The sequence below is a fragment of the Stegostoma tigrinum genome, chromosome 12, assembly GCF_030684315.1.
Source record: "Stegostoma tigrinum isolate sSteTig4 chromosome 12, sSteTig4.hap1, whole genome shotgun sequence".
Taxonomy (NCBI): domain Eukaryota; kingdom Metazoa; phylum Chordata; class Chondrichthyes; order Orectolobiformes; family Stegostomatidae; genus Stegostoma; species Stegostoma tigrinum.
In genome coordinates, this window is record NC_081365.1 from 50,071,886 (window position 1) to 50,097,322 (window position 25,437).

Sequence of the window (25,437 nt, forward strand, 5' to 3'; positions counted from 1 at the left end):
GCTAGCCACTCAAGATAGGTGACAGAGGATGGGGATAGCGTATTGTATATTGGACAGGAGGCCTGTGACTAGCGATGTACCGCAAGGATCAGAGCTGGGTCCACTGCCTCTTCTCATTTATAGAAACGATTTTGATCTCAATATCGGAAAAATGATTAGTAAGTTTGCAGATGGTACCACAATGGGTGGTGTAGTGGACAGTGATGTTTAGGATGACACACAGTGGCTCAGTGGTTAGCACGCTGCTGTCTCAAAATGCAAGGGACCTGGGTTCAATTCCATCCCTGGGTGACTATCTGTGTGGAGTTTGCACATTCTTCCCATGTCTGTGTTGGTTTCATGCAGGAGTTCTGATTTTCCTCCCACAATCCAAGGATGTGCAGCTTTGGTGCATTGGCCATTTTAAATCGCCCAGGAGGGTCGGTGTAGATTTGATTGTGGAAACAGGCCATTTGTCCAATGTACAGATTCTGATGGTGGACAGGAGTAGCAGATGGTATTTGATTTAGATAAATGTGAGGTGTTCCATTTTGGTGTGGCAAATCAGGACAGGATTCATATACTTATGGTAGGATCCTGGACAATGTTGCCAAACAAAGAGACCTTGGAGGGTAGGCTCAAAGTTCCTTGAAGACAGAGTCACTGCCAGACAGGATAGCGAAGAAGGTGTTTGATACATTTGCCTTTCTTAGTCACTGCATTGAGTACGGGAGTTGGGAAGTCATGCTGTAGCTGTACAGGACATTGGTTAGGGATAGTTTTGGGATATTGCAATAGGAAAGATGTTGTTAAACTTGAAAGGGTGCAGAAAAGATTTAACGGATATTGCTGGGGTTGGGGGATTTGAGCTATAGGAGGCTATTGTTCCTGGAGTATTGGAGGTTAAGAGGTGATCTCAAAGAGGTTTAACTCATGATGGGCATGGATAAGATGAATAGCCAAAGTCTTTTCCCCAGAGTAGGGGAGTCCAAAATTAAACATTTAAGGTGAGAGGGGAAGGTTATAAAAAGGACATATGGGACAACTTCTCACACAAGAGGGTGGTGCATGTGCAGAATGAGCTGGCAGAGAAAATGGTGGAGGCTGGTACAATTACAACATTTAAAAGGCATCTGGATGGGTACATGAATAGGAAGGATCTAGAGGGATATGTGCCAAATGCTGGCAAATGGGATGAGATTGATTCAGGAATATCTGTTTGGCATAGACGAGTTGGACTGAAGGATCTGTTTTTGTGCTGTATAACTCTATGACTCAAACTCAGGTCTGATGGTTCTATGACAACAAAGACAAAGTATTTATTGAGTATGTTTTCTACATCTTAATTCTTAGCTAAAAGCTCATTTTCAAAATTTGCAGTGAACTTAACCTTGTCAATCTTTCTATAGCTATATTGGACAGTTCCTATTTTATATTCATTTTCTTCCATCTTAGCATTCCCAATTACTGCAGGGTCCTTACCTGCATTCTGCTTTCATTTATAGCTTCTGCCATCCAAGTGCCAATCTCATCATTTACAGAATTCTAGCTTTCAAGTCGCTCCCCAAGAATATTTCATAATTCCATTTGTACCCTTTCTATTTCCTGTTTTAAGTATTTCCGTTCTGGTTAAACACAGAAATCAAAAGAAGTGAAATGAATCAAAAGCTTTGCCATTGAAGATCAACATCAGCTAAGAAGAAATTACATGGTTCTCTGCTCATATTGATTTATTTCCATAGAATTACAGTAATTATCCACTCCTGGACAATTGTTGATATAATTCATCTCAAGGCTAGCTCACTGAAGCAGAAACATTTATTAAAAAAAACAGAAAATGGTGTGCTGACTCATTTTGTTTAAAACACTGCTTCATTGGACTTGACTTTATTTAATATCTTAACTGCTCAATAGTTGTCCTAAATCAACAAACAGTTATGCAATTTTGGTGAAGCGTATTGAAAATATGTTCAAAATTCAAAGGATGTTAAAAAAAATTAGGTGTGATAAACTACATCTTTAAAAAAAAGTGTTGAGGTAAACTCCTTTGGAATTTCCAAGTAAATTGATAAATCTACATAGAAAGTGTGGCTTGTACTGTTTATCTTGCTTGACTTACCATGGAATTGACACGGTCATGTTCCATTGCGCAACTCCATCAATTGCATGCTATGTCCCTATTGTCTACATGGATAATATCACGGGTAATAATCCACCACTGATAAAAGTTGGATCCTAAGGCCTTGTGCTAGCTTTGGTCCATTTTCCTGGGATATTTCTCTTTTAGGAATTGGTGGTCTAGGTCATATTCGTTGATGTGATAGTTGCAGAAAAGTGATGGGAGGATCTTTTGTTTGCCTAACACAAGCAATGCGGCCACTGGTAAATAATCTAGGATCAGCTCCAAGCAATAGTTCCCTTCCTTTCTAGTTCCTTCCTTTGACCTTACAGTGAACCAAGGTTTAAACAGTTGTAGCATCTTGAAAGGCGAAGCAACACAAGACAAAAATGTTGCTGGTTTTGCATTTACAGCAGAGAGATACAGGAAAGTTCAAGTAAAGTGAATCATTGAGCCAAATTTTCAGGAATTACATTTGAAATGCTACTGACATAAACCTAGACACACATAAAAACATGCAGGAGTTCAAGTCAACAAAGGTTAGTTATGTCCTCCTGCTGAACATCTGTCACCTTCCTCCTCCAAGCCTTCCATGATGAGACTGACTCAAGAAGCAAAGTGATGAGGCTAGGAGCACACCAACTCCATCCTTTAGAATTTAGCTGGACTGTACTGAAATGCACCTGAAATTCATCCGACACCAGAAGTGTGCTTTCAAAATTACAATAGCATTCTCTCTGATGATCCTGACTTCATAATGGAATACTTGATAGAAATGTTCAGCTTCTATGACAGAAAGCACTAATATGCCGTCAGCTATGACGTCAGCTATGAGAACTGCAAATTCTGGAGAATCTAGACCCACACTTTGTTATCAACTACGACTGTACAAGTTTCCCTGATTTTCCATTATCCACCCTGACAGCTTGCGGTTTTCTATTTTTGCCCTTTTCCCAAATCTAAAGTGATCTCAGTGGGAGTTTTATTAGACATACCCCTGCATCTGTATTTCTTGAAAGCAGAAGAGAAAGAATTTAGGAAACCAGGCATGTTATACATCTGAGGAGACCTAAGGCACCCGATTGCAAAGTAATTTTATATGTAAACCACATCAAAAAATTAGACAATAAAATTGTAGCCAACAGCAGACGCAGTTGAAAAATCTTAGCAAATCAATGTGAAAGTAGAATTTTGATGAGATGATATTTGTGAAGTTATGCTTGAAAATAGGTTTCATTCTCAACGGTACCTGCTTGATGGCTACATCATGCAATCATTAGGTACATTTTATACAACTGGGCAACACTGAAACACAGACAGGTATGACAAGGAAGTGATGGTACAATGTCAGAATCTAGAAAAAAAAGACTCAGATCCAGTATAATAGATCATTGTTGTGTTTTATAGATTTATCAATTTGAATATTTGATAAATCTTGCCAATGGGTCTAAAACATAGCACACAAAGCAAAGGAGTTGGAAAAACAATGGGCTCCCCTACAAATGACCTCATGCTCAAGACCCAAGCATAGTTTGAACTCTCCACAATTGGAAGACTTCAGCAAACTGCTTGGAGGCATTCCTCCTTGATTAACTAAATAAGGAGCAATTTTAAGTCTTTTGCTCTTGCTCACACACTGTGGTCGGAACTTTGAGGTGTTGGGGTTGGAATACTTGACACGCACATCGCTGAAGGAAAGTTTATTGGACAGCTAAATTGAGCAAATTGAAGCTCACCTTGCAGGCATAACACCTTACTTTTGGACTCATTGAAAGAAGATTCACTCTCGTGCCAAACTTATCAGTCAGCAACTCCATCTTTCCTGGCTTTGCCAAGTTCTTAGTAAGGGGCACTGCTAGACTGCACAGGGGAGCAAGAAGGTGGCCTAATGAATCCAGAAATAGTGAAGTAGGGGTTGACCAGATCAGGGAGTTAGTGAGTGGGGTAGTTTTGAATCAGAACTGTTGCTGTGCATAGGCAGCAACTTGGCCCACTGCATCAGTACCAACTCTTCAAAGGGAATTATGACATGGTGCCATTCTCTTCCAGCTTTCACCCATACCCTTAAACCTTGTTTCAATTTAAATAATCATCCAACACCGTCTTGAATGCTTCGATTGTCTCTGCCTCCACTGCACATCCTGGCAGCATATTTCAAACACAAAGTATAAAAAAAGCTTTATTCTCATGTTACCATGTCTGCAAATCAATTTAAATCTAAACCTTCTCATTCTCAATCCTTTCAAGAGTGCAAACAGTTTTTCTCAGTCTACTCATGAATTTGACGTCTTTTCTTTTCCAAAGTACCAAATTCTCCAATCTATGCACTTAACTGAAATTTCCATCCTTAGAACCATTTTTATGAATCTGTTCTGCACACTCTCCAGTGAGTTTAATCCTTTCTGCAGTGTGCAACACTGCACAATATTCCAGCCTAGCTCAAACAAGTGTCATGTATTAGTTCGTCATAGCTCTTGTACTTTGTGCCTCTATTAATATAGTCAAGGAAACTGTGTGCTTTTATTACCTACTCTCTCTGCCTGACTGACCACCTCCAGTGATTGAAGAATATATACACTCAGTTTCCCCTGCTGCTCCAAATCTTATGTGTTGTACCTTCATTTTACCTGACCTTATCCTTTCAAGCAAAATGCTTTACCTCACATTCACTATAATGGACTTCATGTGCCATCTAGTTGCCTATGCCCCTCCCATTCCTCAGACAACATGTCCATCATGGGCCTCCTGCAGTGCCACAATGATGCCACCCGAAGGTTGCAGGAACAGCAACTCATATTCCGCTTGGGAACCCTGCAGCCCAATGGTATCAATGTGGACTTCACAAGCTTCAAAATCTCCCCTTCCACCACTGCATCCCAAAATCAGCCCAGTTCGTCCCCTCACCCCACTGCATCACAAAACCAGCCCAGCTCATCCCCTCCCCCTACTGCATCCCAAAACCAGCCCAGCCTGTCTCCGCTTCCCCAACCTGTTCTTCCTCTCACCCATCCCTTCCTCCCACCTGAAGCCGCACCTCCATTTCCTACCTCCTACCTCATCCCACCTCCTTGACCTGTCCGTCTTCCCTGGACTGACCTATCCCCTCCCTACCTCCCCACCTGTACTCTCCTCTCCACCTATCTTCTTTTTTCTCTATCTTCGGTCCGCCTCCCCCTCTCTCCCTATTTATTCCAGAACCCTCTCCCCATCCCCCTCTCTGATGAAGCGTCTAGGCCTGAAACGTCAGCTTTTGTGCTCCTGAGATGCTGCTTGGCCTGCTGTGTTCATCCAGCTCCACTTTGTTATCTTGGATTCTCCAGCATCTGCAGTTCCCATTATCACTGCCTATCCACCAGGTTGTCCATGTCTTTTTGGAGCTCTGCAAGTGTTGTTCCCCAGGGTCTACAATGCTTTTGAGTCTGTTACATGCATAAAATTTGAAATTGTCTCCTGCACCCCAAAATCTGGAACATTTATTGGGGAAAGCAAGGCCTAAACTCAATCCTAAAAGGACAGCACTGAAAACCTTCCTTCAGTCCAAAAAATATCCATTGACACAACTTGCTCAAAGCAAGAGATGATGGCGTAGTGGAATTATTGCTAGATTATTAATCTGAAGGTCCTTGTAACGTTCTTGGGACTCATGTTTGAATTCTGCCACGGCAGACAGTGGAATTTGGACTTAGTAAATAAGTATGGAATTAAGAGTCTAAAGATGACCAGAAAACCACTGTCAATGGTTGGAAAATCCCACATTAATGTCCTTCAGGGAAGTAACCATTTTTACCTGATCTGGCCTACATGTGGCTTTAGACCGCAGAATTGTGATTGACTCTGAATTGCTTTGTGGACAATTAGGACTGGGCTGGTCATTGATGCTCATGTACCATGAATTAATAAAAAAAACAAGGATATGGTAGCTATTTGGATAATGATGCTTATAGAGGGATATGAGCAGATAGTGTCCAAGCACAGTGAAACAATAGAAAACAGGGTTAATGGAGAAAAAATGGCATAAAGACAAAATTAATAGCTGTTGAATGCCTACGATACCTTTTTGGAACAAAATGCAAACATTATTTTACCTCTGTTTTGGTCACCTGGCCTCCTCCCCACCTATCGCTAGAGATACTTGATATGAGACAGAATGTGGCTTCACATTTCAATAATGCTGCCCAATGTGTTCTCCCTCAGACCACAATATTCTGTTCCTGTGGGACAGCAAGAGGAGGCCACCCCAATAATGCAGCCTTGATCGAGGTTGCCCTGAGGTCGGTGTCCAAGAGGGCTCAAGGGAACATGAATCTGTGCCACAAGAACATTAATGACTTGCCATGCTCAGCCAGAGCAGGTGTCACTTTCTTGTTAATACTTGATCTCCCTGGGAGTGCAAGTTTGCATTGTACATTTGCCTCTGCAGAGGACATTTCCATCAGAGGTTTCAACTGCACTGATTATTTCTCAATAACTGCATCTACCAATGTAACACTGTTTACACCACAGCGGTACTTGCTGTCGTACATTTGCTACTGTTCACAGTTAAATCATAAAGGTAATTACAACTCAGCAGCTCACGCACCACCAGGCCACTAATCTGTTTTCTCAACTGATACGTTTTCATCAAAAGGGCATAGACCCTAGCACAAAAGGTGACTTTGGTCAAAATAACTTAGTGGTACCTCATACACACATATCATATAATGTTTTTTTGTCCTTCACCTCCTCTAACTCTTGGAAGACAGAAGCAGCATTCATTCAAAACCCTTAATTTTTCAGATGCCACAAAACACATTCTTCTTACAAGTAACACAAAAACAGACTTTCACAGCTCTTGAATAACACGGTGTGAAGCTAGATGAACACAGCAGGCCAAGCAGCATCAGAGGAGCAGGAAAGTTTGCCATTTTGGGTCGGGACCTTTCCTGTTCCTCTGATGCTGCTTGGCCTACTGTGTTTATTCAGCTTCACACCGAATTATCTCAGATTCTCCAGCATCGACAGTTCCTACTATCACTTGCACAGCTCTGGAGACTGAAATCTCAATCTGAATCTGGAATGCAGAGAAAGTGCTCATGTACCCATGTTAATATCTCTTAGTGATTGTCTCCTTCTGCAGGAGGAGGATATGCACAATAAACATGAATGTGCTCAGGTCATTCAACGAGGCATTGCTACTCTGGGGCATTCCAAAGGTGCATTGTCCCTGTGCATCCCTATGCCAGCAACATAGTTAACTCCATCAGATCAGGGTGAAAAGGTTGCAACTATACCTATCCAGGAGATCCCTTTCAGGCTGCAGCCCTCCAGGTCCTGGGCCACAATAACTGAGGCAAGTCAACAAAGCCTTTAGCAGGATTTCTCAAGCTCTGCTGCAGCTGTTGAGGTAGCAGCCAAGTGCAGCATGAGAAATAAATAAGAATGAAGAATCTCTAAATCACTTAGAGGGTGCAGGTATAACGTGCCAAGAGCAAGGAGACTGTTAATCTCTGCTATCCTCCGGAAGGAACAGGAGCACGAACAATTGCAACCTTAACCAAGATGTATGGGGTTCAAAAGTCAATCAGTATATATTGGGTCTCCACATCAGTGCAATAGATGAATGTCCATTCCTCAAGATGTATGCACAGCCCCCATGTATTCCAGCATAGCTCCATCCTGATGCTCAGAAACTGAGCATGAGGTAATTACAGCAGAAGTTAACAAAATAACTTTCATCAAATGCCAAACAAAGGAGCTTAAAGTCTAATTGTGAGATATAAAACATTCTGTTCAGGGCTGAAATGCCTGTCAGCCACAATTGGCTTCTAGCTCTAAGTGTCTAGAGACATTAGTCCAAAGTTATTTGGTCTCAAGTCTGGCAGCTATTTGGTTCTTTTGAGCCTGTCTGCCACTTTTCATTACTCTCCCAGCTTCTCCAGCATCTGCATTATCAGCTTCACTATCTTCAGCATCACTGTTAGACTCCCATTCTTTGCGTGAAGACACATGTGCTTGGTCTATCTCCCCCTCTACTAATTTGTCACCTCATTGTTGAGCTAGTTTATGCAAAACACAGAAATCACTATCCTGGAGATATGGGCTGGTGAATACTGGTGATAGTTGTAGGTGGTGACATTTCTAATCACATGATTCGTTGGCATTCACTTATCTGCAGGTAGCTGCAATGCCTTCAATAGAGTTAGGCTTGGTAAACTTTTCCACGACGTGGAAGACACTAGTTCTCCTCTTCAGGTGCTGCTTGCTGATCCAGACCGCTCAGCCTCAGGATTCCGGTGCTGTTAGCATTGGATATTCCTTCACTTTTTCGTTCTCCTCCACCATAGGCAAAGCAAGGGCATAGCAAAGCCCATTGGTGGACTTAGCTAACCAAACATTTAGCACTGAATGAACTGAAGCTTTTGAGAGCCTGTCCTACTCAATTTCATTTTTGGACTGCAGTCACTTCAACATGGTGAGGGCTATTCTTCATGACCCTGCCTCACAAGATTATACACATGCATATAATTCCTGCAGGCGAGGACATTAATGTGTACTGACGCAAAAGAGGTTGCTTGAAGGGCTCCAAGGTTGTAATAATGAGAACTTTAATCTCACATTGAGAATCCAAATTTTGTTCCCCTGCCTAATTACGCTCCCATTCACAACTTTTTGTTTTAAAAGCTCAGGGTTGTCCCAAAACATTCCATCTGATCTATTCTCTCCATTTTTTCACCTATTGAAATGATTTCTTATCAGAAGTTTCAGTAGAAAAACTTGTCAATATAAAATTCGCGGAAAATGGCTTCACTTTCAATAAAATTATGCCCTCAGAGGAAAGATAACACTGTTTGCTGCATTTCAGTTGCCAAGTAATCTAAGGAGACTGTTAGTATAAAATGGTTGAACACTCAACTTTCAGACAGACAGTAGTAATTTCACATCAAAGGCTGCTTGTCACTTGAATTTAATTCCTTCCGTTTGGCGATTTCCACTTATCTTCAGCCAGGTTGAGGGTGGGGTCCCATATGAAAACAGAATTTTCTATTTTCTGGAATAAAATACCTTTTGGCATGGCTCACTTAATTGTCATCTGTCAGTCATTGTGACGCACCTTGGATATTGGTAGCAGAAAGCCTTATCAGTCAGACAATTCTGTCCTCCGGATATTTTTGTTGCAATATAATACCTATCTTCATGGATGTACTTTGGTTAATTCTTGCAATTATGATAACATTTATTTTCGTATATCGATTTGTGGTGTGTAAATTATCAGATTGTAACATTTAAGCCCATAAGACTAGCTTTATTTGATTCTGTCTCAGTACAAGGACTGGGTTGTTGCAATGTTTTTAATGGATCACTCAAATCAGTTCAAAAGGTTGGTGACCAACATTTAAAGAATCTGATAACTTTCTCATGAGAATCAGTGAGGGTGACTCTATGTTGTTGAACATTGGAACAGGAATAGGACATTCAACCCCTTGACCACACTTCACAATTCAATGCGATCACACCTCATCTATGAGTTAACACTATACCAGGCCCATTTACCTTTATACATTTGCTTAACAAAATTTTGCCTCTCTCAGATAAGTGTTGCTGTTGGTTGGGTCCATGCAGTTGGGATAAACCTGTGGCAGTAAGGTTCTGCTTAGTGTAGCTAGAGAGCTAGAATTATTACAGTAATTAGATGGCAGAATGCAGTCACTTGAAGCACAGTAGGATGCAATCTTGGAGAAGAGATTGAGCTGCTGGGAGCTGAGCAGTGGTTGGCCATAGCGTGGTTGAAAAGCTTGGAGCATGTCAGTGTTTAAATGATGGCATATAGCCTGACCATTATGTGGCACACATTCTCAAAGATTAGTCAGATAAGCAAGGCACAAAAAAAAGGGCCTCAAAAATAGAGTGGAGTGGATCGAGCCTACTAAACTTGTATGAATTAGAGCAGATGTGAACTGAGTATCAAGCTAGCTTTCTGAAAGACAAAAACTAATATTCCTCATGCGAGAGACAGTTTTAATTTTTGTTTTGTGACTCAATCATTACCCTTATTTGGGTAAATTGTTGAGAAATTTGTGGGATATATCTTGGTTATATCTGCAACTTCATGTTCACTTTGCGACAATCAACCACAGTTTGCCCCACGTTTACTACATGTTCATTTTAGTTGTTAAAGTATAAATTGTACATCCATTACAGATGGATTCAGCTTACTAACTTTGCATAGCAAAGTTTATTTTGTTTGTTCAAAATCATGAAATAGTCTAGTTTTGTTCCCTTAGTAAGCATTTGGGATTTCAAACTTTGCCTGCAATAAGCAAAACTAAGTGAATGATCATTAACCAGATTGTAAATAAATTTGCTGGCCTTGCCTAGGATTGTAACACATTATAAAATCACGTCTCTTTCATTTAAAATGGAATTTTGAAAAAAAAACATATCAAGACATAATTACATGCTTTACCACGGGAGGTACTTCCAGCAGAAGCTCTAATTAGGTTGGTGTAGAAATCATTTTAGTTACAAAATGACAACTTACATATGAAATGTTTGTAATAAATTTAAACATCAAGCACTTATAATGGCAATATTAAATTGAGGACAAAATGTATACGGAAGATTTTAAATCAGCTTTCTGACAGGAACTAGGCCAAAGGTCAGCAGCATTCAATTGTGAGATCCTGCTCCATGTCCATATTTTGTAATTTTAATCTACTCCTATGGGTAGGCCTCAAGGACAAATGTTTAAAACCAGTGGAGGCTTCCTTTCGATCCATTATAGATGCATGGACAAGATTTGGATCATGTAATTGAAAATGCCTAACTGCAAATTTAACCAGTGAATTGAGCAGAGATGCTAATGATTCTAGGTTACATCAGGGCTTTTTGCATGCTATTAGGATCATTCTGTCCAATATTGCATGAGTGGCCTACATTCCATACTGCTACCTTAATTTTACAGCCCAAAACTGCTCAATTAACACAACCATCAGAAGTACCCTCAATGGAAGCTCAGCAACTTTGAATAATGGTGGTCAAGGGGACTTACACTCAGGATCACAGAATCATAACTGCTGCCAGGAATCCAGGCACAGATTAGAATGTGGTTCAGTCTGTGTTTGCAAGTAAGTGAAACATTTCGAACGTGGAACCCAATTTATTGAGAAAGAGGGCAGACTGGTGATGTATCTCGGACCTTATTGAATTTGGTATTGCACAAAGACTAGTGTTGTTTGATTTTTTTTTATGTCCAAGGGAAGAGAAACATAGGTATTTCCCCTCATGTAGAGCTTTTCACATATGGAGCAACATGACAAGACCAGCTGTGAATATTATGTACTCTTTGTTAATGCAGTCAGAAATATTTAAACACCAGCACAATCATTTTCTTATTAGTCAATATAATGTTTTCATGTTTCTAAAACACCCAAACATTGCTCTCAACCTCACATAACAAACAGCGACTAACCACTACGTAAGAGACGAGCTCTTGAAAAATACTGGTGATGATTTTTCCAACCCACTAGCACATGTTACTAGGCATGTTAGCTGTTGGGCAGAACAAAATCTCAAAAATTTACACATAAAGGATCTTATGTCTGTAATTTTAGTAATTCAGGTAAGCATCCTGGATGCATACAGAATGCCACGATGCCCTCTTACATATAATATGCTTGACCAGAAGACTTAGGAACTTAATCATCTTTTCACCTGAAAAATGGCCTTGGTCTCTAGGACACGGGTTTACCCTGATGAAGCACCGGACAATCCTACTTCAGAATTGCTACACATTCATATGGAATAAAAAGTGGTTCTTAATGATGACTGAACGCAAAACTGAAGGGAGTGGTGCTCCCCATTAAAACCAACACCCTGCCAGCTTCTGTTCACACTGTCATGATTGCCTCCCTTCCCCGAGAGAGTATCCCAGCCAGTTTTGCAATAGAATTAACTGGACAGCTGCCTCTGGGGACTGCCCCTAGCAGCTGTACTTCACAAGTGGTATCCTAATGAGGATGGAAAGACCAGTTTGTCACGGTCCTCCTTTTAACTTTATAGGTGTCCACTGTGCCAGGATTGTACCCCCAACCAGGTGGAGCCTTTCAGAAGAAACATGATCCAGTTTCTATGGATACAAATTTATCTTCAAATTTAAATTGTACTTTTAACTCTGTACTTTTTCTTCTGAAATGCTTGTCATTCGTGGTGGATTAAATTTGACGGTATATAGAGAAACTAAACCTCAAAAAATAACTCTCTGAAGACAATTAAATCAGTTCCCATTCACCAAACTCAGCCCTTAGTCTTTATGACTGGCTGCTGAACATCAAGATAATGTTGCTCCTGCCTAAAGGGGCTTTGAAAAATTGTATCTTCAAACATATATACAACTAAGTGACAGAAACACCTTACCTTGCACTATCAAATGCACTTGATAGGTCTTAGGGTGGTGCTGGGTCTGCACTGAACATGTATAAGGACCTTCATCAGACACATCCACCTGTTGAATCTGAAGGCTATACTCTAAGCGAGCGCTGGTCAACAGAGTGACTCGAGGGTCCAGGGACCATTTGTCATTTCCAGCAAAAATGATATTAGATCGGTTCAGCCAAGCAACCTTTGAGATTCTGTCATCAACATAGCACCTTCAAAAAAGAAAAGACTTCCAATCAATGTCATTAAAATAGTAACTGAAAGGAACAGACAAAATACTGAGAATTTATGAATAAATTCAAATATCATAACAAGTTTTTATTCTGTTCATCCCAAAGGCTAATATACAGGAGCATGCTGTGACTACATTACTTATACAGGAGATAATGGATGGTTACATGAAGCATGCACAGGATATTCATAGTCAGAAGTGGCTTTCACACATTTAGCATAAAGTGAGAGAACAAAAATTCATCAGTCAAAATCTTTGACTGAAATACTAGCAAAGATCCTTTAACAGATACCAAGATGCTTTTTCCATGTATTTCGTTGTATGCAGAAAATTTGATACAAGGCTAACAGTGATGACTTTTATTATTGCAGGCCAATTGGAATAATTCAAAATGTTGACTAGCCACACTGATTAATCAGCTATGAACTCTGAATCAACAAAATACAAGATTCAGATATTTGCCCTGATGTATGTTGTTGTGTTACATTTCAGAGGATTCACAATCTTTATGTAAGATAAAAGTACTGTATATTTGTTCTAAAGCTGGTTTTGGACAATACACAAACTTACTCCAAATCATCAAGTAACAGAGCTTGCAATATGAAAGCAAAATACTGCGGATGCTGGAAATATGAAACAAACACAGAAAATGCTGGAGAAACTCAGATCTGGCAGTATCTGTGGCATGAGAAACCAAATTAACATTCTGAGTCCATAATTACTCTTCAGGAATTAACCCAGTTTGATGAAAAGTGATATTACACTTGAAACTTTCTCACTCCACACATGCTGCCAGACCTGTGGAATTTCTCCAGCATTTTCTGTGCTTATTGCAAATGTGAAATTGTTTAAACATTTTTTTCTTTATTTCCTTGCTGAAAATAATTCTTCACAAATACAAGTCCTAACAGATCAGAAATCCCAAAATACACACAATGAATGCCTAAATATGCAAAATGAATATCATATTTTGAAAGCACAACAGCATACGCTGCATTTTAAAATACATTTAATTGATACTGCACAACTTTGTTTTACAGTTGTAATTTAATTAGAAGGAATATTGTATATGGTTTCTCTGCAATTGCCAGTTGTGCACTATAAAATGTGTGGCGTATGTAAGAGAATGCTATAATGAAGAATTGTGATATCAGAGATTTTAAACAACTTGCTTCTAAACTTTATTAATATAGGTTTGAGTCTTCCAAAAAAGTCATGGCATTATAATTAGTAATATGTTATTTTCTTCCATCATTGGATATCTAGCACCATGCTCACAGATGCACTCTGGAAGAAATTGTTTACATTTGTTGCCAGGCACATGGGTGCAGCTCTTATTGGTGCAAGTTGAACATAAAAGTCCATTATGAAAAACATATCGTAAGACAGCATCGGATTTGAGAAAATATTTATTTTAGTCACAATTATTATTTTAAATACATTTTATAAATATATCTATTATATATACAATATACTTTATATATATAAAGTTTCTCAACCTTGCAACAAAACAATTTAGACATTTCTTGAGATGCAACAATATAAGACTGTTGTATCCTTTCTGTTGGGTTGGCACAGGGAGTACACATTTTTAAAATGACCAACAAAAACACTGCTGGTGAAAAGCTGTCATTTCATAAATGGATACAGGCTGCTTCAAGGCACTATGTAATAACAAATAATGAAGCATGCACCACGCAGTGATGAATAATGTATCTCAGAATCTGAATGAAGGCAGTTATTTTGAAGACCTTACCAAATGAATTTTGATACATCCTCGTAAAACAGTTTTTGCAATGCGTTCTTTTGTAGTTTTATTATTTTTCAAATTAGCAAACGAACTGTATATTTTGCCACTTCCAATAATAGTGTAACTGAGGTTACATCAGATTAATTTTGGTGACTTTGAAGATCAAGGAATTCAATCAGATACATTAAACCTTTTCATACATTTATTACAGACTGCTATTCAACAGTAATAAAGGAAACCCGGAATTAATGTGCAACATTTTGAGTCACCAAGAGTGACTTTGTAAAATATACCACCAGAATTTCTCTTTCACTGTCTTTGCTTACACAAGGAAGCTCAATTTTGAGTTTTAGGAAACAAATCAAACATATAAACGATAGAATAAAACAATAGAATGTCTCGTGGTATTTTAAATGACAAAAATATGGAGGCAATTCCTCCTTTGACTGTCTTTCTCCCTGTGGGAAACTTTGACTTTGTGTGATCAATAAGACAAATGATATCTATTTGGATAATAAAATGTGAGGCTGGATGAACACAGCAGGCCAAGCAGCATCTCAGGAGCACAAAAGCTGACGTTTCGGGCCTAGACCCTTCATCAGAGAGGGGGATGGGGGGAGGGAACTGGAATAAATAGGGAGAGAGGGGGAGGCGGACCGAAGATGGAGAGTAAAGAAGATAGGTGGAGAAGGTGTGGGTGGGGAGGTAGGGAGGGGATAGGTCAGTCCAGGGAAGACGGACAGGTCAAGGAGGTGGGATGAGGTTAGTAGGTAGCTGGGGGTGCGGCTTGGGGTGGGAGGAAGGGATGGGTGAGAGGAAGAACCGGTTAGGGAGGCAGAGACAGGTTGGACTGGTTTTGGGATGCAGTGGGGGGGGCGGAAGAGCTGGGCTGGTTGTGTGGTGCAGTGGGGGGAGGGGATGAACTGGGCTGGTTTAGGGATGCAGTGGGGGAAGGGGAGATTTTGAAACTGGTGAAGTCCACATTGATACCATATGGCTGCAGGGTTCCCAGGCGGAATAGGAGTTGCTGTTCCTGCAACCTTCGGGTGGCATCATTGTGGCAGTGCAGGAGGCCCATGATGGACATGTCATCAAGAGAATGGGAGGGGGAGTGGAAATGGTTTGCGACTGGGAGGTGCAGTTGTTTGTTGCGAACTGAGCGGAGGTGTTCTGCAAAGCGGTCCCCAAGCCTCCGCTTGGTTTCCCCAATGTAGAGAAAGCCGCACCGGGTACAGTGGATGCAGTATACCACATTGGCAGATGTGCAGGTGAACCTCTGCTTAATGTGGAATGTCATCTTGGGGCCTGGGATGGGGGTGAGGGAGGAGGTGTGGGGACAAGTGTAGCATTTCCTGCGGTTGCAGGGGAAGGTGCCGGGTGTGGTGGGGTTGGAGGGCAGTGTGGAGCGAACAAGGGAGTCACGGAGAGAGTGGTCTCTCCGGAAAGCAGACAGGGGTGGGGATGGAAAAATGTCTTGGGTGGTGGGGTCGGATTGTAAATGGCGGAAGTGTCGGAGGATAATGCGTTGTATCCGGAGGTTGGTAGGGTGGTGTGTGAGAACGAGGGGGATCCTCTTGGGGCGGTTGTGGCGGGGGCGCATGAAGTTGACCTTCATGATGTTAACTACGGCCTGAATCTTATGCCTTTTTCGGCTGAGTCTGCGTTGCATTAATTGCTTCGGAGGGTTTCTCACCCCGAGGTCCAATGAGCTTTCTTGCTGTGAAGACTAGTTGGCTTTCTCACCCTAATTTACCAAGCCCACCTCAATAACTTACCAACCAGACCAAATCTGTGAAATCTCTCACATCCAGTTTCCACCCTATTTACCGTGTGCTGTTCTGGGACCGTGTCACCGCTTAGTGGATATCGCCCAAAGATTGGTGTCACTTTAAATTACCATAATGTATCCTGACAAGGATAGACATTCTGAACCCAGCCAGCCCATTGGTAGACAAAATTGGATCTTTTTGAAGCATTGGAAGGTGGTACTACATTTCTCCAACAGAGGCCTGGAAGTCCTGGTGGACGGACAGTACAAAGGTAAGGCATCTTCTTCCCAGTGGACCGGCAAGAGAGGTCACACCACCAGATTATGCCGGAGATCACCAAAGTCATTGTTATGTCCAAGATACAGAGAAACTGGCAATAATGTAGAAAGAAATTCAATGGCGTACACCAGCGTAAGTGCCACATTTTTCGTTTTGCCACCTCACACTCCATGTATCAAACAAATTGCACATACATCCTACATGCCTCAAGCACCACCAACCTCACTGTTTCCTGAAACACATTCTTCACCCTCAGCCTTTCACACCACCAACCCCGCATGCTCTCCACTCTCTGTCTTCTCAGTCTCTCAGAACACCTCACCACCTTTCTCCCACATGCACGAGGACTAACATCTGTGCCACAGACTATCATCTCTCTCATTTCTCCCCTTTTTCTAATTGTCTGCAGAAGGCAGTGTATAACTCAGCAGAGAGAGCGTGGATGAGTGCAGATATGCCTGACATTGTGCTCCATGCTTTCTACAAGGGGAACTGCCCAGCCCTCCAGAATACAACCATAGCCATTCTACCAGGAATGTCAAGTCATCCACATATTATAATATGAGCAAGTGCCTCTCTGCATACCACTTCCGGTCTTTCAATGACCCAACTATTAGTCTTAATTGTTGGATACCACTTGCAGCCATCAGCCATGACTGTCTGTCTTATGTCTTGCAAGCCTCCTGATGACCTCAGTGGAGAAGTAGCTGGCTGTGGAAGAACTGCCTTTCTGTAGATGACAGTATTGAGTTGCCAGAAGAAACATTGTCAAGGCTGCCTCTGCACCTCTAAACAGACTAGGTACTGAAATCTCAGTGGGAATAATAGGCACCTCTCTACAACTGCTCCACAGCTGACTAAGGAGTAAACAGCCCTGGCAACTGGCACATCAAAGGGTTGTTGGAGGCCAGGAAGTTGTACAGTCCTAGGGTGAGACAATCCTGTGTTGTTAATCAAGGACCTCACCTAACGCAAATGCACATGGAGGAACAGCAGTGACAGATAGGCATATGGGATACAATCGCCTTCATTTCCTAGAAAATACAGCAGTGCAATAAATCATGCAGCCCCCTGGTAGGGAGGTCATTCAAAGCAGGCAGCATGCTGAGTCTGTCAGGTGCTCACCATGGTTACCATGTCAAGTTTTCATATGGCTAGCTTGATTAGAGAGCTTGGTAAGATGGAAGGCTGAATATTAATAAAGGGAGGTTGCGGCATTAACAAAATTAAACAACAATAACCATTAATTGAAATCGTGCTACTGCCACGTGAAAATCATGCCATGTTGCCTGTGAAAAGCAGTAAAAGATGGAGTGAGATGATCACAACGTTAAGCTGGGCCTCAACATATATCTCACCTAAGCCAAGGCACTTCTAAGATTCCACCCTATGTGTTTTTTTGGCAAAATTAAACAACATGTGTGAAAGGGCAGCATCTAGATGGAAACAAGATTAGCTAAAGGACAGGTAACATGAAGTAATAGGGCAGGAAGAATACAAACAGGCAGTATCATTCAAATAGTAGAATTAAAAAGAGGATGTAAGAATAGAGAGATCAGTGGTGTATAAGCACAAAACCTTGAAGTTGGGAGAACAATTTAAAAAAGCCACTAAAGAGTACATGGGAGTTGTGGTCTTATTAATAGAAGAATAGAGTACAAGCAAAGAAGTTTTACTAAAACTTATGAAAAACTCAGTTTTAGCCTTAGCTGAAATGCAGAAATAAAAAGTCACACTGTACTTGAAAAATTACCTGTTTCTCTCTCCACGAATGCAGCCAGACCTACTGAGCTCCTCCAGCAACCTGTGTTTATTTCAGTCTTCACTGGTCAATTGTTATTGATTCTGGGCAACACACTTTCAAAGTTAACACAGTGTGGAGCTGGAGGGACACAGCAGGCCAGGCAGCATCAGAAGAGCAAGAAAGCTGAGGATTCAGTTTGGGACCCTTCCTCAGAAAACCCAACCCAAAACATCAACTTTCCTACTCCTCTGATGCTGCCTGGCTGCTGTGCTCCTCCAGCTCCACACTGTGTTATCTCAGACTCCAGCATCAACAGTTCTACCTACACTTTCAAAGTAATGCACAGGCTTTGAAAGGATTCAGAAAAGATTTACTAGAAAAAGTACAGGAATGAGAATTCAATTGCATGAAGGGATGTACAGACTAGCAGTTATTATTATCCTCAGAACAGAGAATGTTAAGTGGAGATTTCATTGAGATGAGTAAATTTTGATCGGAAAAGCTAGTTCCATTTGCAGGTCACGAACCAGGAGTCACAGATTTAAGGTGTTTGGGAAAAGAACCAGAAGGGACATGAGAAAGTTTTTTTCTTGTGACAGCTGGTAGTTCCAATTGTAATTCAATGCTTGAAAGAATGTGGAAGCAGACTCATAGAAACATTCAAAAGAAAATTGGATTAGCACTTGAAGGGAGAAGAATAATAGGCTAAGAGAAGGGAGTGGGGTAAATTGGATAGCTCCACAAAAGATAGCCGAAATGGCCTCAAGTTATGGAATATAAAAGATCGGACCAGAAGTAGGCTTTCCAGCCCTGGCTGTAGGCTTTGCCAAATCATGAAATCAAAGCTGATCTTCAAACTCATTTACAGATTTTTCAGGCCAATAAGTTATCATCACTTCCAAGATCGGCAACTTTAGCAAACAGTATCTTACGGAGTTTTTATTATATAGACTGATTTCTAGAAATCCGAATGAATAACACCCATAGAGATGTATTTTTATTTTTATATATGATGCATAAACAACAACCTAATAATTAGATTTTTCTTCACACTTTGTGTGTCTGGGTGTATCACTTATTCATTTGTTGTTTCTCTTTAGATGTTTTAAAATATACGGAATTCCTTTCTCCCACAAACTCTCTCACAGCACCTTGAGATAGTAGAATTCTCAATGTCACAATACATAAAGCAATATATGTCATTATCCAACATTCTTGACTTATTCCATAGTTTTATACACCGACTTAAAGCAAGCCAAAAAAGAATACTGTTTTGGATTGATGATATTTAATCCATTCATAATTAACCAACATATCATGACCTCATTCGTCCAGACTATTAATTTTTAGTGAGTTCACTATCAGTTTATCTTTTTGACAATGTAGCCCATCATACAAGTCAAATTATAACTCATCTAAATAGCAGGAGGTACACCTTATTCAATATATGAGTGCTGCCATTCATTTGTCAGAGTTTAGTTCAAAGAGACAATACCAATTCCAACCTGTCTCCCCGGCACTCCAATACTTTTGAGGAGTATCATTAAACTAACTTTTGAAAGCCACTAGGACATTTCCCTAATTAAACCCAAGGGAGCTGAGTGTTCCAAGGGCTAACAGCCAACATCATTATCGAGTCTAGGGCTGAATTTGATTGTCTACCAGTGGACAATGGGTAGTGCTGTGAATGACAATTTTCTTTAGTATACCGTAGACATCCTTTTCCCTTATGCTGGTTGCTGATAATATGTGGCTGAACAAGTCGCATTCAAAACTACATTTCATTTCCAAAATGATACTTTTCTGTGATAAACATTTTAAAAATTCAATATGAAGAAGCACTCTAATGATTCATTGATTCCTGCAGCATAGCTACATCTTTATGATTAAACTAAGCAGTGACATTGTGCAGGAAAGTGCTGGGAAAGGGTAATTGCCTGAAAAGGTTTCATACATTTTATTCTTTTTAAGCACATGCTCATTTTCTCTGTTTCCCACGCTTGTCTATAGCTGTCATATCTTTCCTTTTCCCAGTCTGTTTGATGGATGCATAGTGGCAGAGTCTGCTAGGACTTGCCTAAGGATAGGCTTATGTGGCCTACCCAGCTTCATTTAGAGGATAATGACAAGGCAGAGGCTTTTGAGATGCTGTTGTGCATCTATTTTGAATGTCATTCACTGTTTAAACTGTAGTCATGGAGTGACATGTTATCACATAAAGCTGATATACCCCCAAACAGCAATATGAAACTAACAATGTAACACTCTATCAAAGACAGCACATAAAACAATACCAATACAAAGCTTGCAAATAGATGTACTTATGAGAACAAATATATATGTACCAGTCAGGCTTAAACAAAAGTCACTCAATAAATTTTCTTCAAATTTTTCCTGCATACAACAAGGAGAAATGCATAATAATACAAAAGATAGGGCCAGGAGTAGGCTTTCCAGCATGACATTTCAGTAATGCATGACATGCATCTTTCAGTTTATGCCTGTATGGAAAATGCACTGGAAATAATACAGACCTTTGAAAAAGGACTTAAAATATACCACAAAACTAACATAAGAAAATGACTGATGGGTCAACACAAATGTACCTGATTAAAGAAAATTTTACAGGACCAAATTTCTCCAAATTTACAAGAATAGAGAGTGTCAGTTTAAGGTAAGGGGGGAAAAAAAACATAGAAACCTGAGGGGCAACCTTTTCACACAGAGGATGGCACTCGTATGGAATTAGCTGCCAGCTAAAGTGATTGAGACAGGCACATTAATGACACTTAAAAGGTGTTTGGATGAATACAAGGCATTTGATAAGGTTCCCCATGGTAGGCTCATTCAGAAGGTCAGGAGGAATGGGATACAGGGGAACTTAGCTGCTTGGATACAGAATTGGCTGGCCAACAGAAAACAGCGAGTGGTAGTAGAGGAAAATATTCTGCCTGGAAGTCAGTGGTGAGTGGGGTTCCACAGGGCTCTGTCCTTGGGCCTCTACTGTTTGTAATTTTTATTAATGACTTTGATGAGGGGATTGAAGGATGGGTCAGCAAGTTTGCAGATGACACAAAGGTCGGAGGTGTCGTTGACAGTGTAGAGGGCTGTTGTAGGCTGCAGCGGGACATTGACAGGATGCAGAGATGGGCTGAGAGGTGGCAGATGGAGTTCAACCTGGATAAATGCGAGGTGATGCATTTTGGAAGGTCGAAGTTGAAAGCTGAGTACAGGATTAAGGATAGGATTCTTGGCAGCGTGGAGTAACAGAGGGATTTTGGTGTGCAGATACATAGATCCCTTAAAATGGCCAACCAAGTGGTCAGGGTTGTTAAGAAAGCATATGGTGTTTTGGCTTTCATTGACAGGGGGCTTGAGTTTAAGAGTCGTGAGATCTTGTTGCAGCTCTATAAAACTTTGGTTAGACTGCACTTGGAATACTGCGTCCAGTTCTGGTCGCCCTATTACAGGAAAGATGTGGATGCTTTGGAGAGGGTTCAGAGGAGGTTTACCAGGATGCTGCCTGGACTGGAGGGCTTATCTTAAGAGAGGTTGACTGAGCTCGGTCTCTTTTCATTGGAGAAAAGGAGGAGGAGAGGGGACCTAATTGAGGTATACAAGATAATGAGAGGCATAGATAGATTTGATAGCCAGAGACTATTTCCCAGGGCAGAAATGGCTAGCACGAGGGGTCATAGTTTTAAGCTGGTTGGTGGAAAGTATAGAGGGGATGTCAGAGGCAGGTTCTTTATGCAGAGAGTTGTGAGAGCATGGAATGCGTTGCCAGCAGCAGTTGTGGAAGCAAGGTCATTGGGGTCATTTAAGAGACTGCTGGACATGCATGTGGTCACAGAAATTTGAGGGTGCATACATGAGGATCAATGGTCGGCACAACACTGTGGGCTGAAGGGCCTGTTCTGTGCTGTACTGTTCTATGTTCTATGTTCTATGTTCTATGTTCTATGTTCTATGTTCTATGTTCTATGTTCTATGGATAGGAAAGGTAAGGTGCAGAAGGATATGGGCCAAGTACAGTGAAATGGGGTTAGCACGGATGGATATTTTGGTTGGCATGGACCAGTTTGGAGCAAAGGGATGTCTCCATGCTGTCGATCTCTATGACTTTAATTACCAGATCCAACTTCATCGTCTTCTCAAAAGCATAAAAGTTCCTAGATAGTCAATCTTTCCATATAAAGGAGCCTTCTTATGTCCCATCAGCCTCAGCCATCTTTTGAATAATAATTAATAACTATATATCTTCTGCTGTACTGAACATAGAACTTCAAGTAAGATCTTAATTTCAAAAATTATTTCTTTCCTTTACAATTTGGGACCCAATGTGTATGTCCAACAGATAGATGCTTCGGTAAAATAGCAATTTGATTATGTCTGCCCCACACAGGCTACTTTTCTCTGTTTTGATGCGAAAGAAATATATGGTAGAGCATGAACATCTGAAGTGGGCACACAGAATTATTAGTTGGCAAAGCTATGTTTCATAAGGTTTTGCTTCGTCTAATTCTTACTGGCATTTGAGTCCTCTGGTCACATATTTAATTTATTTTTCCACCCTAGTGTTATTACTCATTCTTATCAAGACCTTCTAAAATTACAAGAATACAGGAGAAAGAGAGCTACAGAGAAATAATGTCCAAGTCAAACTGAATGGGGAATGCTATATTCTAACCTACTTGTGCAAAGAACTTCCTCATTCTTTAGTGAATTATTTGTGCATGTTGAGTGACATTTGTCTGAGCATTTCAGGTTTTCAATTATTTAAAAGCAAGGAGTACCAAAATAATCAAGAACTAATGTCCCCCAAGCCTGGTAGTATGTTTCACATTCTATTTTATCCATGTTGTTTCCTTCTGTCATAAATACATGTGCTATGACAGTTTTCACTACTCCTATAGTCTGTCCACTATCCTTCCATAGTACTGATGCCTTGCCCAGTACCATGGTTATTTAAAATCTGTTTACCGTTGAAATCTTTATTGTCAACAAAGAATGCCTCATTTGTTACATAAAACTCAACAAAATGATTGCACTACATCTCTTTTTAAGGGCAGTAGTTATCTAATCTAAGAGGGATTTCTTCTCCAAGATCTGAACCAATTTCCCGTCCATGAGAGACCTTCGCAACAACCAGCAAGTGAATTATCAATCTAGCAATCCCCAAGTGGAATTCCATCAATTTCTTTACATAAAATGTTCAAAGTCCATGATATCTTCTTTCATGGAATGGCCACTTCTTTTTATCTTTTCAAAACCTACCAAGTGTCTGAGAGGCCTGATCAGAATTTAACTGGTCATCTGTCCTGTAGATTTAGTTCTTCCTTTTCCTGACTTCTGTGTCTGAAAATGGGCCTAACTCATACCAACACAATCTCCACCATGGGTAGTACGAGGAAGTTGGTTCCAAATCCACATCCAGCAGAATAAGGACTGACCTCTATGCTGTTAATATGAGTCCAATTCACACCAGCTGCCCAATCAACTGAGCCAAGCTACTCCCCAATAAGCTCCTCTACATGTTGTGGCTTGAATGATAGTAGAGTTTCTAACTTCTTTCAATAACATGTTTGACAAGGAATGTTTCCAGCTCTTACCGCCTGCCATTCATTGGAAGGATGTTGAAGATAATACCCAATTTATTTTGGCTGCTTTATAAATGCATCTGCCTTGGGCACCAACACCAAGATTGGAGCTTGAATGTGAAGCTTCCAGGTCAGATGTGGTGGAAGTACCCATTGTGTCACTAAGCTGACTATTTATAGAAGCAGAAAGGTATCCCCAGTAAATGTCCACTACCTGCAAGTAAAGGTACAATTATCAACACTTTCCCAACACTCAACCACATTCAAAGCTGCAGCATGATAATCTGCCAACCTTGGGAAACTTGTTGTCAAGATTGTACTCACATTTGAATCTGTCTGAAAGTCTGCCAGGAGCAATGCCGGTCTAAACTTCGCTCATCATGGAAAATCTAGGGCAGTGTGTTATGTCATACTACTTTTACTAAACCAGACTTAAATCCCATTTCAGAAAACAGATTCATTCGTTTCCTTTACTGTCAATTCTGGTAAAGGCATTATTCCTGCAGAAATCAAATAAATGCTTGAAGAATGTCCCCTACAGTCTGGCCTCAATGTCAAGGAGTTTTACACATATTTCTTAAGATGCAAGTTGTTTATATTACGAAGTATAAGGTCAGATCTAAACCCACCACTGGCAATAAATATCACTCAAAATAATTTAAGTATTTTCAATAAAAACAAATGTTATCTACCAAAGTTCTCCTTTTGAGACAAACATTCTGTGTAGCAGAAGGTAAAATTACAGAAATACAATGTAAAAAGGCTGAGCTCCATTAACTACAAATGACAATTCATCCATGTGATATCCTGAACACTTTGATCATCTGAAGGGGATGGAGGAGCATTGTATTCGATATCAGAGCATTGTATTCAATCCCATAACAGGCCTCAATTTTTGTTGACTTTGGCCTCTTCCAGGAGGTCACAGAAAATATGGGGTGAATGGGAAGAAAATACATCATTATGATACTCAATCCATCTTGGAAGTGGCGGGAGGCTTAGTGGGTCTCATGGATATTTACAGCACAGAAGGAGACAAACGAACCCATTGCCACGAAAAGGTCTGATAACACTTGTCCCATTTCTAGTTCATAGCTCATAGCCCCAGATGCTATGTCAAGATATGTGAAATTCTAAATACTACTCAACTTTATAAGAGTTTTTGATTCAACCACCATGTCAGACTCTCACTATTTCCCAAGGGAAAATTTTTGTCAGCTTGCCTTTTAGCCTTCCACCTCTTTCCTTGCTCCTTGATTATTAACCCTTCTACCCTCTTGAGAAAGTTCCTTCCTATCTGCCTGTGCATCTCATAATCTTACACACCTCTAACAGGTCCCTCCTCTACCTTTGCTGCTCCAAGGAAAACAACGCCAGCCAAGACCTAACCCAATCTTTATTCACAGTTCATACCCTCTGGTACAGGCAGCATCCTGGTAACTCTCCTCTCCACCCTCTGTCATACAACGACATCACCCTGCCATGTGATGATTGAAACTACATGCAATATTCCACTTGTGGTTTAACAATAATTTTATACCATTCCAGCATT

General features: G+C 40.6%; 1 protein-coding gene across 6 annotated transcripts in view; it reads right to left on the reverse strand.

The window, feature by feature from the left end:
- Nucleotides 1-25,437, reverse strand: part of LOC125456875 (limbic system-associated membrane protein-like) — a 1,200,329-nt gene that overhangs the window by 436,777 nt on the left and 738,115 nt on the right. For all 6 annotated transcript variants that reach the window (XR_007248528.2, XM_048540373.2, XM_048540371.2 and 3 more), the window contains one exon: nucleotides 12,491-12,723. Coding sequence is in view for 5 of the 6 variants with exons in the window: in XM_048540373.2 (XP_048396330.1) it covers nucleotides 12,491-12,723 (233 nt within the window). In the remaining variant the exon portion in view is untranslated. The remainder of the gene's footprint in view (nucleotides 1-12,490; nucleotides 12,724-25,437) is intronic.